Source organism: Vulpes lagopus, chromosome 7 (genome assembly GCF_018345385.1).
Source record: "Vulpes lagopus strain Blue_001 chromosome 7, ASM1834538v1, whole genome shotgun sequence".
Taxonomy (NCBI): Eukaryota; Metazoa; Chordata; class Mammalia; order Carnivora; family Canidae; genus Vulpes; species Vulpes lagopus.
In genome coordinates, this window is record NC_054830.1 from 463,380 (window position 1) to 477,560 (window position 14,181).

General features: G+C 69.8%; 1 protein-coding gene across 4 annotated transcripts; it reads left to right on the top strand.

The window, feature by feature from the left end:
- The first annotated feature begins 1,081 nt into the window (after positions 1–1,081).
- Positions 1,082–11,668, top strand: ARHGAP45 (Rho GTPase activating protein 45). Of its 4 annotated transcripts, none has more exons than XM_041764299.1 (23): positions 1,082–1,280; positions 2,138–2,468; positions 4,258–4,401; positions 4,571–4,658; positions 4,745–4,817; positions 4,896–4,962; positions 5,059–5,196; positions 5,275–5,339; positions 5,432–5,542; positions 5,622–5,702; positions 6,919–7,101; positions 7,250–7,387; positions 7,489–7,679; positions 7,755–7,876; positions 7,956–8,039; positions 8,126–8,230; positions 8,309–8,481; positions 8,621–8,809; positions 8,875–9,012; positions 9,096–9,322; positions 9,408–9,600; positions 10,400–10,502; positions 10,819–11,668. In XM_041764299.1, exons 1-23 carry the CDS (start codon positions 1,191–1,193, stop codon positions 11,187–11,189), a joined length of 3,405 nt encoding a protein of 1,134 aa, XP_041620233.1. In that variant the 5' UTR covers positions 1,082–1,190; the 3' UTR covers positions 11,190–11,668. The 4 variants fall into 4 exon arrangements, with proteins under 4 accessions (XP_041620233.1, XP_041620231.1, XP_041620232.1 ...); XM_041764298.1 differs by lacking the exon at positions 1,082–1,280 and adding an exon at positions 1,316–1,492; XM_041764297.1 differs by having other exon boundaries at positions 7,489–7,876.
- The last annotated feature ends 2,513 nt before the right edge of the window (positions 11,669–14,181 follow it).

Below are 14,181 nucleotides of genomic sequence, written 5' to 3' on the forward strand. Positions count from 1 at the left end.
TCTCGGCGCGTGCAACTGCGTGTGCGTGTGCGTGTGCGTGGGCCGGCGGCGCGGGTCCGCAACGGCTCTCCTCGCGGGCCGCCCTGGGCCTTGGGGCCCGCTGGAGCCCAGCTGCGGGGCCTCCGTGGTGGCCGGGAGCCTGCTGGCCGCGGCCCCTCAGCACCCACGCGGGTCTGCAGGTGAGGGCCATGCCCGGGAGTGCCTGGCCGTGAAGTGGGCACGAGCGCGAGGCCTGGGGATGTTCTGGGCGGCCTGGAGGAGCCCCGGGGTGGCCCAGACCTCAGGCCTCCTGGCTGGGCCCAGGCCCCAGAGCCCTGCGTGCTGGGCAAAGGGTCCTCGAGGGCCCGCTCGGCTGGGTCTGCAGGTGGACCCGGGCCTGGGGGACCTGGGGCGCCGCACACCGCTGCCCTGTGCCCTGCAGATGCGCCCCTCCCGGCAGGCTCAGCGGGGGCGTCAGGGAGGGTGAGGGCTGGGGCCTGGGGGGCGCGGAGGCGAGGCCCCAGGTCTGGCCGCGCATGTTTCCCACAGTGTCCTGTCAGTGGCGGGTCTGCGTGTGCTCCTGGACCGTGGGAACAGGGGCCCTGCTGTGCCCGGGGCCTTGCCATGCGCCCCAGGAGGGAGGACGGGGCTGGACGGCAGGAGACTGCGCCCCGGGTCTGAGACAGGGGCCCTGGCTCGTCCCTTCCGTCTGTGAGCTTCGTGGCGGCAAAACCTGCCCGAGTCCACACGTGTCGCCGTGCACGCGTGTGTGCACACTCCCAGCTGCATCCAGTGTGCCGGACTGAGGGTCTGCATCCCCGCCGCCTGCCACAGTGTCACCTGCCGCCGTGTGCCCGCCCCGCGTGCCAGGCCAGCAGTGCCAGGCCCCGGCACCCCCGCCAGCACACGCGCCCTGAAAGTGGAAGCTGGGGGTGGGCTCTGGGACCCCACCGTGAAGCCCACTGCGTGGAGGGGCAGGCTGCGGCCGGGGCGGGTGGGGGGCAGGCCTGCGTCACCGGCACTGCCTCGGGAGGCCTTTTCCTGTGGGGGGGAGGGCCCGCCAATGAGGGCCGGGCCTGTCACGTGGGGCTGACAGCTGGGGAGGGGGTGGCCGGCGACAATGTGGCCCTGGAGCAGGCGGTGCTGAGAGCTCAGCAGCGGGACCCCCGCCTGCCCGACCCCAGCCCGCCTCCCCCGGCCCAGGCCCCACCATGTTCTCCAGGAAGAAGCGGGAGCTCATGAAAACCCCTTCCATCTCGAAAAAGAACCGGGCGGGAAGCCCCAGCCCACAGCCCTTGGGGGTGAGTGAGCCTCTCCGGGGAGTGCAGCGCGGGCGGGGGCCTGGGCGTGACAGCGGGCGCCAGGGCCCAGGGGTGCGCCGTGCGCCTGCCGCCAAGGGCCCAGCAGCTCCATGCGGGGCCGCTGGCGGGGGGCTCCCACCAGCTACAGCCCCTGCCGGGCTGGACGGCACGGAGCCCGCAGGTCAGGCCAGGACCCCGGCGTTCGGCTCACGGTAGGAGCCCTCTGCTTGCCCCGAGCGCCTGGCCGAGGGGCCGGGGGGCGGGCGGGAGGGTGCCCGGGCTGGGGCGCCGCAGGGCAGGGCTCAGGGGACCTGGGGCCAGGGTGCCGTCGGGTGTGACAGCTACAGCGCAGCTTCGGGGCCGAAGGTTGACAGGGCAGCAGGGCACGACACGGGACCTGTGGGTGTGGGGCCTGGAGGTTGAGAAGCTTTGGGGGTGCTCGAGGACTTCAGGGTCCCCAGGACTCTCGGGGGCACGGGAGTCGACAGAGGTATCTTCGCCTGCGCGGAGGTGTGCCTGCAGCAGCCTGGAGGGGGCTGCAGGGCCGAGGACCCCCGGGACCCTCCCCACCCCACCCCACCCCACCAGGAAGTGGGGTGCCCCTCCCCCACGCCCTCACAGGCCCCACCCCTGGCTGTGGTTTGGGCAGAGACCGTTGTTTGTGAAAGCTCTGGGGAAGAGGATGTTGGGTAACAGGTGTGGGCGGGGCAGGGCACCAAATCTCGGCCCCCTGACCTCTGGCCTTTGGTCCCCATGGGGTCCGCGGGAGACCCTGCAGAGCCCCCCCCCCCGGCCGTGGGGAAGCCGAGGCAGCGCGGGGCCGGGTACCTGGCTACCGGCTCGCCCGTCCTCCCCAGGAGCTGCCCAGGAAGGATGGGGCCGACGCGGCGTCCCCCGGGGCCAGCGCGGAGCCGCCGAGTGCCGCCGCCAACGCCAAGGCCACGGGCACGCTCAAGCGGCCCACGAGCCTGAGCCGCCATGCGAGCGCCGCGGGCTTCCCGCTGCCCGGGGCCGGCTCCTGGACGCTGGGCCGCGGCCACCGCAGCCCGCTGGCCACTGCCAGCCCCGCCGAGCTCCCCGGCGACGCGCCCGGGCCCGACTCCGGGGAGGACATCTCCCAGCTGCTGGCGGACGTGGGCCGCCTGGCCAAGAGCCTCGAGAAGCTCAGGGACTATGTCCTGCGTGACGGTGAGAAGCGCCGGGACCGGAGCCTGGGGGGCGGGGCCACACACCGCTCCTCTGACCCCGTGGGCGGCTGGGGCCGGGGGGCGACGCTGCTGCGGCCAGGCCCTCGGGGACGTGTCCAGCAGGAGGCCACGGCGCAGGGACGTCACAGGGGCCCAGAGGCACACACGGAGATCCCCCTGGGTCCAGGTTTCGGGGCGTCCCCGGTGTCCTCGTGAGGCCAGTGGGCAGCCCTGGAGGGCGTCGGGGCAGAGGTGGGGCCAGGTCCACCGGCTGAGGCTGAGGCCGCAGAAGCCCGGGAGGCCGCGGCGTGTGCCCGCCGCCGTGACGGCTCTGGGGCGGCGGTTCCGTTTTCTCCTCGTGTGGCGCTGACAGCCGCTTCCTGCCGGGTTATTTTCATCTGCTTCCTGTTTGTCCCTGGCACCTCGTGCGCGGCCTGCTGCCCGCTCCCCCGAGGCCGCACCCCAGCACCCAGCCCGCACCCCGACCTGCTGCCCCCAGGGCCCCCGGGTCGGAGGGGCCCCAGCTGGGCTGGGCGCTCGGCCCCCAGTGGCCTGGCCCCGCGGCGGGGTGGGGGCCCCCCAGGGTTATCTGGCCCGGGCGGGGGCCACAGCCGCTTCCTGGGGAAACGCGCTAATCTCGGTTCCTTTCCGATCCCCGCGCTTCCTTGGAGGCCAGGCCTGGGTGGGCTGCGCCCCGGGGCGTGTGCGGGGGGCTGGGGCGCGGCGGGCCCTCCTGCCCCTGGGCCACCTGGAGGGGAGGATGTAGGTTGAGCGCGGGGCTTCCTCTGCTGGGCCCCTCCCCGGGCCTCAGGTGTCTCATCTGCGGCCTGGGCAGGTGGGCGTGGAGGGCCGAGGCCCGCCGTCCTGGGGTCTCCCCGGGGGCCTCAGGGCTCTCAGGCCCCGCTGCGCTCTGGAGCACCGGCCGTCAGCGGGGAGTCGGGGCGCGGGCGAGGCTGGCCCCAGCTGGCCGTCCATCCCTCCCCTTCCCTCCCCTTCCCTCCCCGCGTTCCTGTTCCTACCGAGCGGGCGCGTCTGGCGCTTGCTGCTTCGCGCTGTCTCCTTAGGGCGGGTGACGGGCACCCCGCTGGCTGAGTCGGAGGCACCTGCGTCTCTTGATCTCAGGGTTGTGAGTTCCAGCCCTGCACCGGGTGTGGACGTCACTTAAGCGTAAAGTCTTAGGGAAAAAAAATAGTGTCTGTGCAGAGCATTTAAGGCCCCGTTCCAAGACACAGATGTGACCTCAGCCCTGCTTCGCTCTAGGACCTTCTATGGCTCCCCACTGCCCTGGAGACAAGGCCGAGCCGGGCCCTCCAGACGAGTTCTTGTGCCTTCTGAGCCAGTGTACATGGGAAAGCTTTCCATCTTTTTTTTCATATTTGAGAAATGATGGGTGTGCCTCAGTTTCCCCATCTGCAAAACACGGATGATGGCGGCAGGGGCCTCTGGGGGCCGCTGGGGGCCGCTGCCAGCGGGGAGTAGATGACCGCAGCAGGCAGGGCAGGCGGAGGGCTGGCCAGAACCTTGAGCGGTCAGGGCCACGGCGGGAAAGGGCCGGGGGGCTGCGTGGAGGAGGGAGGCACCAGGGCGGCCACCTGAAGCGCAGGTGTGTGCTGTCTGGATGACCCGGAAGGTGTCGTGAGCGAAGGGGCTGCGTCCACCACGGCCTGGGCCGCAGCGGGGGCCCACAGAGACCGGCCTGGCCCGCCTCTGCCTCGGTCTCCCCGCCGGGGAGGGGCGGGCGGCTGCCCTGGCCGGGCGCTCCCTCCCGCTCACGGCGCCCTGCCCGGCAGAGCTGCTGGAGGCCCGCCGGGGGCTGGCCCACGAGTGCCTGGGCGAGGTCCTCCGCGTGATGCGCCAGATCATCAACAAGTACCCGCTGCTGAACACCATGGAGACGCTCACGGCCGCCGGCACCCTCATCGCCAGGATCAGAGGTCAGCGGGGGGCCGGGAGGGCTTCCTGGAGGAAGGGACCCTTGGAGGGTGTTTGGAGGGCTCGCGGCAATCTGACAGGCACCCCTGCCGTGGCGCTGCCCCTGGCGGACGGCGCCCCCGGTGACGGCGTGGGGTGACCAGCGGCCCCTCGCCCCCGCGCCCGCCCCAGGCTTCCATTACGAGTGCAGCAACAACGAGGCCGACAAGGAGGAGTTCGAGAAGGCCCTGGAGACCATGGCCGTGTCCTTCGGTAACACGTGAGCGCTGCGGGGCGCGGGGGCCGGGGGGCCGGGGGCGGGGGCGGGCCCCGGGTCTCCCAGCCTGACCCCTCCCCGCCCTGCAGTGTGTCCGAGTACCTCATGGGGGAAGTGGACAGCACGACTCTCCTGTCCGTGCCCCCCGGGGACCCCAGCCAGGTGAGCACGGGGCAGCCCCGCGTCCTGAGCCGGGGTGGGTGGGCCTCACGCGGGGCCTCACCTGAGTCTGCCCTGCAGACCGTGGAGCACCAGTACGGGCCGGCGGCGGAGGGGGCCGATGCCAGCGCCGAAGACGGTGACGCGGGTGAGCGTCTCCTCGGCCGATGGCGGGCTGTGGGGGGGGTCGGCGGGCAGGAGGCGGGGCTGGGGCGCCAGGCCGGGCTAAGCGGGTGCCCCGCAGGCTGCCTGCCCTCCGAGGAGGTGGACATGCTGCTGCAGCGCTGCGAGGGGGGCGTGGACGCCGCCCTGCAGTACGCCAAGAACGTGGCCAAGTACATGAAGGACCTCACCGGCTACCTGGAGAAGCGCATGGCGCTGGGTAGGCGGGGCCCCCGGGGGTTCTGGGGGGGCCCGGCCCCCCACCCCTGCACTCACACGGCTCCCTGCCTGCCCGCAGACATGGACTTTGTCAAAGGCCTGCAGAAGATCATGCACAACTACCGGCACAGCGTCACGCAGGAGGTGGGGGCCCGGGGGGGGATGCCTAGGGCCGCCGAGGGATGGGGGCTGCGCAGCCCGCAGGCCACCCCCTGACGGCCGGCCCCGCCCCACAGCCCCACATGCCCCTGCAGTCCATCTACTCCCTGGCCCTGGACCAGGACCTGGAGTTCGGCCAAGGCTTGATGCAGGCAGTGGCCACGCTGCAGAACCAGACCTTCGTGCAGGTGGGCTGCGCCGGCGGGGGGCGGGGGCGGGGGCGGCGGGCTGCGCGGGGCGTCCCCGGCTCACGGCCTGTGCCCCCAGCCCCTGAACGTGAGGCGGCTCGAGCACGAGAAGCGCAGGAAGGAGATTAAGGAGTCGTGGCACCGCGCCCAGAGGAAGCTGGTACGCAGGCGGCGGGGGCGCGGGGGGCGCTGTGGCCTCCTGTGCCCACCCCGGGCCGAGGTGCCCAGCTGTGCAGGAAGGGGTGCGCACATGCGCGTCCCGCCCCCCGCCGTCGCACGGAGGGTCTGGGTTGGGGGAGGCAGGTTCTCGCAGGCCGCCCGCAGGCGCCAGGTTCCCTCGCGTTGCTCCTTCCCGGTTCCAAAGCTCTGCTGGCAGGGCCTGTGGTGAAGGGGCTCCGCCCCGGCCCTCCGTCCCCGGCCCTCCCGGAAGCCTCCGTCTGTGCACGCGGGGCTGGCAGCGTTGGCGCTTCTGCTCCAGCCTCGTGCCGCGGCCTCGCCCCTGTCTGTGGGCTCCGGGTGCTCAGCTATGGAGGCCACTTGGCCCGTTTCACTAGATCCTGCCCGTCGACATTTTGCTCGCTGCTGGGTCCGTGGTGTTCTCTGACACGTGCCCAAAGCGGGCCGGCTGGGGGGGCGGTGAGAGCCCGAGAGCCTCTCCTGAGCTGCTGCCACTTCATTCTCCAAACCCTCATTTCCTGTCCTTTGCTCACTGCGGATTGGACCGTGGCCTATTCCTTATTGATTTGCCAGAGCTCTTGACATATGAGAGAACCACCCTCGCTGATGTGACCTATAGACCACCCCCCACCCTGGGTTTAGTTCTGACTTTTGATTTTACCTGTGGCCTGTTTAGCTGGATAGAGAGCTGTGAGTGGCAGCTGGAGCCTTTCTCATGGTTCCTGGGTTTCCTGTCCTGCGTAGGCCTCCCCACACCGAGTGTTTTCAAATACTCTGCCTGTCTTGTCGCACAAGCTCGTTTATGTTTGAGCGTCTGACGCGGTCTGTCGGCTGCAAGGTGTGGCCCCCAGGAGGCCCCCTGGTTTCTGACCAAGTGCTCTTCCTGCCACCCCTGAGGGTGCCTGGCTTCCTGCTGGGGCGGCCGCGCCGTTCTGTGCGAGGGGAAGTGAGAGACGGAAGCGTGGCTGCCAGTCTGGGTGGGGGGCGGGCGCCGGGGGCTGGAATGGTCCCCCCAGGGCCCTGCTGCAGGGGTGCCCGCCTCCTCTCCCGCTGTCACCCCGACGGACGGGCTGTGAACTGAGACGCGTGGGAGGCTGAGCTGCGAGCTCCGTGTTGGGGGGCGGGTGTCAGGATGTGGCGGGAGCCGCGGCCGGGCCCAGGATGGCTCTGGACTGGCGTCCCCACCTCCACGCCCGCAGCAAGAGGCTGAGTCCAACCTGCGCAAGGCCAAGCAGGGCTACACGCAGCGCTGTGAGGACCACACCAAGGCCCGCCTCCTGGCAGTCAAGGCCGAGGAGGAGCAGGCGGTCACGGGGCCCGGGGCTGCTGCCTCCAAGACCCTGGACAAGCGGCGGCGTCTGGAGGAGGAGGCCAAGAACAAGGTGCGCGCCTTGGGGGGGGGCGGGCAGGGCCAGCCCAGGGGCCGCGGCTCCCACCGCGCAGGGCACATCCTGCACCAGGGCCTTCCTGCCGCCCCGCTCTCCTGGCGGCGCCGCGCCGACATGTCCCTGTGCACCCCGGCCCGTCCAGGCGGAGGAAGCCATGGCCACCTACCGGACGTGTGTGGCCGACGCCAAGACGCAGAAGCAGGAGCTGGAGGACACCAAGGTGACGGTGCTGCGGCAGATCCAGGAGGTCATCCGGCAGAGCGACCAGACCATCAAGTCGGTGCGCTCCCCACGTCCCCACGGCTGGCGGTGTTGGGGGGCCGTCGGCTGCGCCCCTGGGCCCCAACCGTGGCGGGGCTCACACGCGGCACCCCCCCGCAGGCCACCATCTCCTACTACCAGATGATGCACATGCAGACGGCCCCGCTGCCCGTGCACTTCCAGATGCTGTGCGAGAGCAGCAAGCTGTACGACCCGGGCCAGCAGTACGCCTACCACGTGGGCCAGCTGCAGCGCGGCGAGGAGCCCGACGTGCGCTACGACTTTGAGCCCTACGCCTCCATGAACACCTGGTACGGCCTCCCGCTCGCGCCTGGGGCGGCGGGGCAGCCCCCTGCCGAGGCTTCCGTACCTGCCTGTCCCACCAGGTCCCCCGTCATGCGCACGCGGAAGGGCAGCTTCGTCGGCGACGCCGCGGCGACAGAGGCCACGGGCAGCCCCGAGAAGGACGGTGGGCCCAGTGACGGGGCGCTGGCCAAGGAGCGCAGGGGTGAGTGTCGGGCAGGGGTGCGGGGCGGACGCGGCCTCCCTGTAGCCCCTCGCCCTACTGGAGACACCCCGTTCCGCAGGAGGGCGCGGACACCAGGTGCACAAGTCGTGGCCCACCACCATGTCAGACTCGGACGGCAGCCTGGACCCCAGCCCTGGCTCGGGTGAGCGCGGCCCCCTGGGCACGCGCGTCCAGCAGGGTGAGCCCTCTGGGGAGGGTCCGGCCGCCTGACGCCCGTTTCCCGCTCAGGGGACTTTAAGAAGCGGGAGCGGATGTCGTCCAGCGGCACCATGTCGTCCAGCGAGGAGCTGGTGGAGCCGGAGGGCAGCGCGGGGGCGGCCGCCTTCGAGCAGGGTGAGGGCCCGACCGCCGCGGGGGGGGGGGGCTGGGAGCCCGCCAGCAGGCCTCGGCCTGACCGCCCGACCCCCGCAGCCGACCTCAACGGCATGAGCCCCGAGCTGCCGGTGGCCTTGCCCAGCGGGCCCTTCCGCCACGTGGGGCTGTCCAAGGCCGCCCGCACCCACCGGCTGCGGAAGCTCCGCACGCCCGCCAAGTGCAGGGAGTGCAACAGCTACGTGTACTTCCAGGGCGCCGAGTGCGAGGAGGTGAGGAGGGCGGCGGGCGGAGGGCGGCGGGCGGCGGGCGGGGGGCACAGGGCCCGGGCGGGTGTCGGGGCGGAGGCCTGGGGCGTGGGCCCGCGGCCGTGGCGGGGAGCGGGGGCTCACGGGCGCCCGCCGGCCGCAGTGCTGCCTGGCCTGCCACAAGAAGTGCCTGGAGACGCTGGCCATCCAGTGCGGCCACAAGAAGCTCCAGGGCCGCCTGCAGCTCTTCGGCCAGGACTTCGGCCCGGCGGCCCGGAGCACCCCCGACGGCGTGCCCTTCATCATCAAGAAGTGCGTCTGCGAGATCGAGCAGCGGGCGCTGCACACCAAGGTGAGCGCCGCGGGGGCGGGGGGCAGGCGCGGTGGGGGGGCCCAGGCTGACCACGGCCCCCGCAGGGCATCTACCGCGTCAACGGGGTGAAGACGCGCGTGGAGAAGCTGTGCCAGGCATTCGAGAACGGCAAGGAGCTGGTGGAGCTGTCACAGGCGTTGCCCCACGACATCAGCAACGTCCTCAAACTCTACCTGCGGCAGGTGGGGCCGGCGGGCTGGGGCTGGGAGCAGGGAGCCGGGCCGGGGTGGGGGACGCCGACCCCACGCGACCTGTCCCCCCGCAGCTGCCCGAACCGCTCATCTCCTTCCGCCTGTACCATGAGCTCGTGGGGCTGGCCAAGGACAGCCTGAAGGCGGAGGCCGAGGCCAAGGCGGCGACCCGGGGCCGAGCAGACCCCGCCCAGAGCGAGGCTGCGGCTGTGGCCATGGCGGGCCGGCTGCGGGAGCTGCTGCGGGACCTGCCCCCCGAGAACCTGGCCACTCTGCAGTACTTGCTGCGGCACCTGCGCAGGTGAGGGCCGGCGCGGCGGGATCAGGGCTGGAGGCCTGGGGGCGCCGAGGGGCCTCTCATGGTGCCCGTGTCCGTGTGACCCTAGGATCGTGGAGGTGGAGCAGGACAACAAGATGACTCCGGGGAACCTGGGCATTGTGTTTGGGCCCACGCTGCTGCGGCCAAGGCCCACCGAGGCCACCGTGTCCCTGTCCTCCCTGGTCGACTACCCCCACCAGGCCCGGGTCGTGGAGACCCTCATCGCCCACTACGGCCTGGTCTTCGACGATGGGCCCGAGGTGAGGGTGGTGCTGGGCCCCAGGGCTGCCCACTCCGAGGAGGGGGGCGGGCTCTGTGAGTGCCGTGGGGGCCGCGACGACGGAGACAGGAAACCCCGGTGAGGCTCGCTTTCAGCGGCGTGGTCAGCAGGGGGCCCAGAGGTATCTTACAAGCAAAGGACCGACTCTGGGGGCTCACGCGGGTGCAAAGGCCCTGTGGCCCGCCTCCCCAGCTGCCCTGGAGCCCACGAGCGCCCTGCTGCCCAGCTGGCTCCACTGTGCCTCCTCACCTGGCTGCTCCTCCACAAGCTCTGCTTGCTTGGCCTCCGAGCGTCTCGCTGTCGTGCTCATGTCCCCTCTGCTGGGGCCTGCGGGTGTGCAGGGGCGGCAGACACGCTGGCGGCCACACGGCAGGACCCGAGCCTTGTGGGCCGCGGCCTGCTACCCAGAGGGACAAGCTCAGCCCATATGCACAGGATGCAGTGTCACCACACATGCAGCTGCAGGGGGTGCTGACAAGTTTTAGGCCCTTTTTTTCGTATTATTCTGCCCATAACACACATCACGAGGCTTCTATCGGCCTCTGAGAGCGAGCGGCAGAGGCCGAGGGAGAGGCAGAGTCCCCGTGGCGCAGGGAGCCCGAAGCAGGGGACTCGATCCCAGGCCCCCAGGATCCTGAGAGGAGTCGGCGGCGGCTGCTTCACCAACCGAGCCTTGCGGGCGCCCGGCGTTGTTAGTTTTTAGTCTATTTACGAGACGGAGAGCAGAGCCGGGGATGGCCGGGACCCCGGGCCCCGCCTGAGCCACGCTCCCCCTGCAGGAAGCGTACGTGCAACGGGCCGAGGCGGCACAGACGCCCCACCCGGAGGCGAGTGCAGGGACCGGCTTCCCACTGCAGGAGAAGGCCGCCGAAGGGGGCCCAGGTGAGCGGTGGGGACGGCGCGGCGGTGCGGGGCCATGTCAGGTGCCTGGACACTGCGTGGCCTGTGGGGTTTCCTCCGACGGAGGCTGGCCTGCCCGACCCGTGCCAGCAGCGGCAGAGAAGCTGGAGGGGTTTGTGGACGCCACAGCGGGTGGGGACCCGGACCACGGCAACAGCCCTCTGCTGCGGGTGGGTGGTCCCAGGGGGCAGCTGGGCCTGGGGAGGGTGACAGCGTGTCAGGCCGTGGACCCCAGGACCCCGAGGTCTCGACACGTCTGTCCACCCTGCCTCATAAGCCAACTTCCTTGACTTCGCAGAATCCCAGGTGGCCTCCAACGACTCGGACTCTGAGGTGGAGGAGACCTCAGACCTGTTGGCGGCGGCGGCCAGGGGCGCCGCACACCGCCTCAGTCTCCTGGAGAAGCAGGGCAGCGAGACCAGCGCGGAGGAGGGCCAGGGCAGCCGCAGCGGCAGCGAGGAGCGGCTGGAGGCCGCGGCCGGCGCTGATGGGGACGGGGACGGGGACGGGGACGGGGACGGGGACGGGGAGGGCCTGGCCCAGCAGCTCTCGGAGTACAACGCCAACCAGTGCAACAACGTGGCCGAGGTCCGGCTGCCCACCATGAGGCTCTGCGCTGGGCAGGTGGCAGCAGGCAGCGGGCAGGACAGACAGCTGGAGTTTGTCTAGCTGGGGCGCTGGGCAGGCCAGGCCAGGGGCCGAGGGCCGGGTGCCGGCTGTGCCTGGCTCCCATCCCCGTGCATGACCAGTCACTGTGAGGCCTCCTCCTGCCAGCCCAGTGCAGGGAGGGGGTTTCTGGCTGCCTTTTCCAGAAGATTCCAGGAGCAAGGAGCAAGCCCAAGGCCTGCCCCGTGTTTGCCTGCGTGCCAGGGAGTCCTCCTCTCCAGTGGTCTCAGCCGTGTGGACAGAGGAACCACGTAGGCCCCGCTGAGTGGCCGGGTCCGCGGGGCCAGCCTGGAGGCCAGACAGCAGGGGCCAGGTGGCAGCGCTGGGAAGTCCCCAGCGGCCCTGGGAACCCGAGTTGGGGCCCCTGGGGTATAGGCACATGGGGGGGTGGGCTCTGTCTTGGGTCACGATGTACATTCTACACAGATGCATTGATTTTGCTTAAAATAAAATTTTTAACCTGAACCCATCTTGTCTTCAGGGGCGGGATGGGGATGCAGAGGCCCGTCATCGCGATCTCCTCAGCTTCTCGCGGGAGCCCCCTTAGGTGTGTGGGCCCAGGTGGCCCAGGAGGCAGGCCGGGCATGCAGACATCAAAGCAGCACTTGGTAGAAACCTAGAGCCCTGCGCTGCTCCTTGAAACCGTCCAGATGACAGGCTGTCCGGGGCGGCAACCAGCCCCGTGTGGCTGCAGAGCCCTGGAAATGTGGCCCATGTGCCTGAGCAACCCAAGTGTGAATCTCATTTACACCAAACAGCCTCAGAGCTGTGGCCAAGCAAGCAAACCCTGAGCCGGGAGCAGGCGAGGACCCTCCCCAATGCCTTACGCCCTCACCGCAGCTGGACTGGTCATGGAGACCCAGGGACAGCTCGGCAGCGGAAGACCCAAGTTTTCATCCGCTGGGGAACGCGGGGTGAAGTCCCAGCCATCAGGCCAAGAGCAGCTGGGGAGAGGGCGCCCCAGACGGGCAGCACAGGCCAGCTCAGGGAACCAGCGGCAGCGCCCGTCATAGCACTCTGCACAGCTAGCTCACCCCCGCGCTGCCCCGCGGCAGCTGAGAAGGATCCAGAAAAGGTCACCGAGCCATCAAACAGCAGCCTGACGCGAAGGGCACGGGGCCGTGCCCACTGGCTCACGTGTGCCTGCGCCCCCGCTGCCTTAAGTGCCGCAGGGGCCATCTGGCCTGGAGCTGGAAGTACCCATCGTCTGCCCCTCGCGATCAAGTCGGCCGGCCTGATACACATTTAAAAAAGTCCCAAGAACGAACGGATGGAACTGTTCTGTGCTCAGCCGGGCAGCGGGCCACAAAGGCGGACCCCTGCAGCCGGGCTGGCCCCGCACACCAGGGGCCTCTAGTTTACCGACTGGGGCCAGCTGCAGGCCAGGCCCCACCAGGCTCACAGCATGTCACAGGGGCCTGGGGCCCCCCCGCCTCAATCCACGGTACCCACGGAGGAGGTGCCCCTTCCAGAAAGCCTAAGGCAGGCGTCAGACCACCACCCAACCTGGCCAACCGCGGGGGCCCGGAACAGGCGGCGCTCAGCGAGAGGCCGGCTCTGGTCCCCACGTAGCAAAGGGGTGAGTTCCCAAAGGAAAGCCAGGTGCTGCTGGGGGCGGGCGGGGACAGAGGCGCAGGCTGACGGCCGTTGCGGAGGGAAAGCAAACCCGACCTAAGGCAAAGGGGGAATCCTTGAACCGATCCACAGTCCGCCCTGAAGAACAGCCAAGGCTCACGTCACACCACCCAGACCCCACGTGGCGTGCCAGCCCCTCTGCCGCAGTGACACGCGGTCTCTCTCACACGCAGAGAGCACGCGTAGCTTCCTTCATTTACAAACAAAACACGCTTCAAACCCCACCCTGCGGGGAGGACACCGATAACCAACATGCTTTTCCTTACTGCGGTTGAGACGTACAGAGTATTTACCGTCTCTGTGCAGCTCAGGGCACAAAGCACTCACCCCGCCTGTATCCCCCCACCCGCCAACCCGTCTCCAGAACCTTCCACCTCCCCACAGAGGCCCGGTCCCCAGGAAGCACTGACCCCACGCCCCCTGCCCCAGCCCCCGCTCCCACCACCTCCTGTCTCCGTGGACAGGCCTCCTCTGGGGACCTCCTGGGAGTGGGATCTGTCCTGTCTGTATTTTGGCCAAGGGGGGGGGCAGGGGACATGTGCACCACTGCTAGAGACACCACCAAGGAGAACGTTTAACACCTGGGTGGCTCCGCAGGAGGGGGGCCCTGAAGCAGCCCCCTCCCCGCGCACTGACCCAGGACGACCCGCAGGCTGCTCAAGAGAGTATCGGGATCTGTGTCTGCCTGAGAGCGACGTGCAGCGGCTCACACAGGCCCAGGAGTCAGCCCCAGACTTGAAGGCAAAGTGTCAACACAGCAAACTTACGAACAGATACATAAAAAATCTAAAACGTGTAGCACACTTCCGCCAAGTGTCACGTGATAAGGGGCCTGCACGCCTACGTGTGGACACGTGCCGGGGGGACGGAGCCGGCGGCCCGACTACACGCCTCGCGAGGGCTCCGAGCAGACCTTTCTCCAGATGACAAGCCAGTGGCCTCTGAGCACATGAGCGCTGCTCACGCTGTTAGTCACCAGGGAAGAGTCACAAGGACAGGGAGGCTGCAGCTCGCCCGAGGCCGGCAGCGAGCGCAGCCAGGGTGAGGGAACAAGACGCACGGCTGCCGTCACGGCCAACAGCCGGTGGTTTCTCCACCAGCGGGCAACCAGCTTCCGTGCAACCCCGCAATTCTACAGCTAGATACACCCCGGAAAAAAATAAACACACACCTCCACACAGAACTTGCCTGTGAACACCCACGGCAACGTTATCCACGACTGCTGGCGACTGGACGAGCCCAGTGTCCACTGGAGGGTAAACGGGTACGCAAGCGTGTGCACCCACAGCTGGAGCTACAGGGCGTCCCCCAGATGGGCACGTCCCGGCCCCAAGCAGGAGCAAGGCTCCCCCTACACGCT

Coding starts and splice junctions, on each gene's coding strand:
- ARHGAP45 (XM_041764295.1), top strand. CDS start 1,391: ATGCGGGGCCGCTGGCGGGGGGCTCCCACCAGCTACAGCCCCTGCCGG. Junction 7,877..7,955: donor GCTGGCCAAGGAGCGCAGGG/GTGAGTGTCGGG, acceptor CCCGTTCCGCAG/GAGGGCGCGGACACCAGGTG. Junction 8,231..8,308: donor GGCGGCCGCCTTCGAGCAGG/GTGAGGGCCCGA, acceptor CGACCCCCGCAG/CCGACCTCAACGGCATGAGC.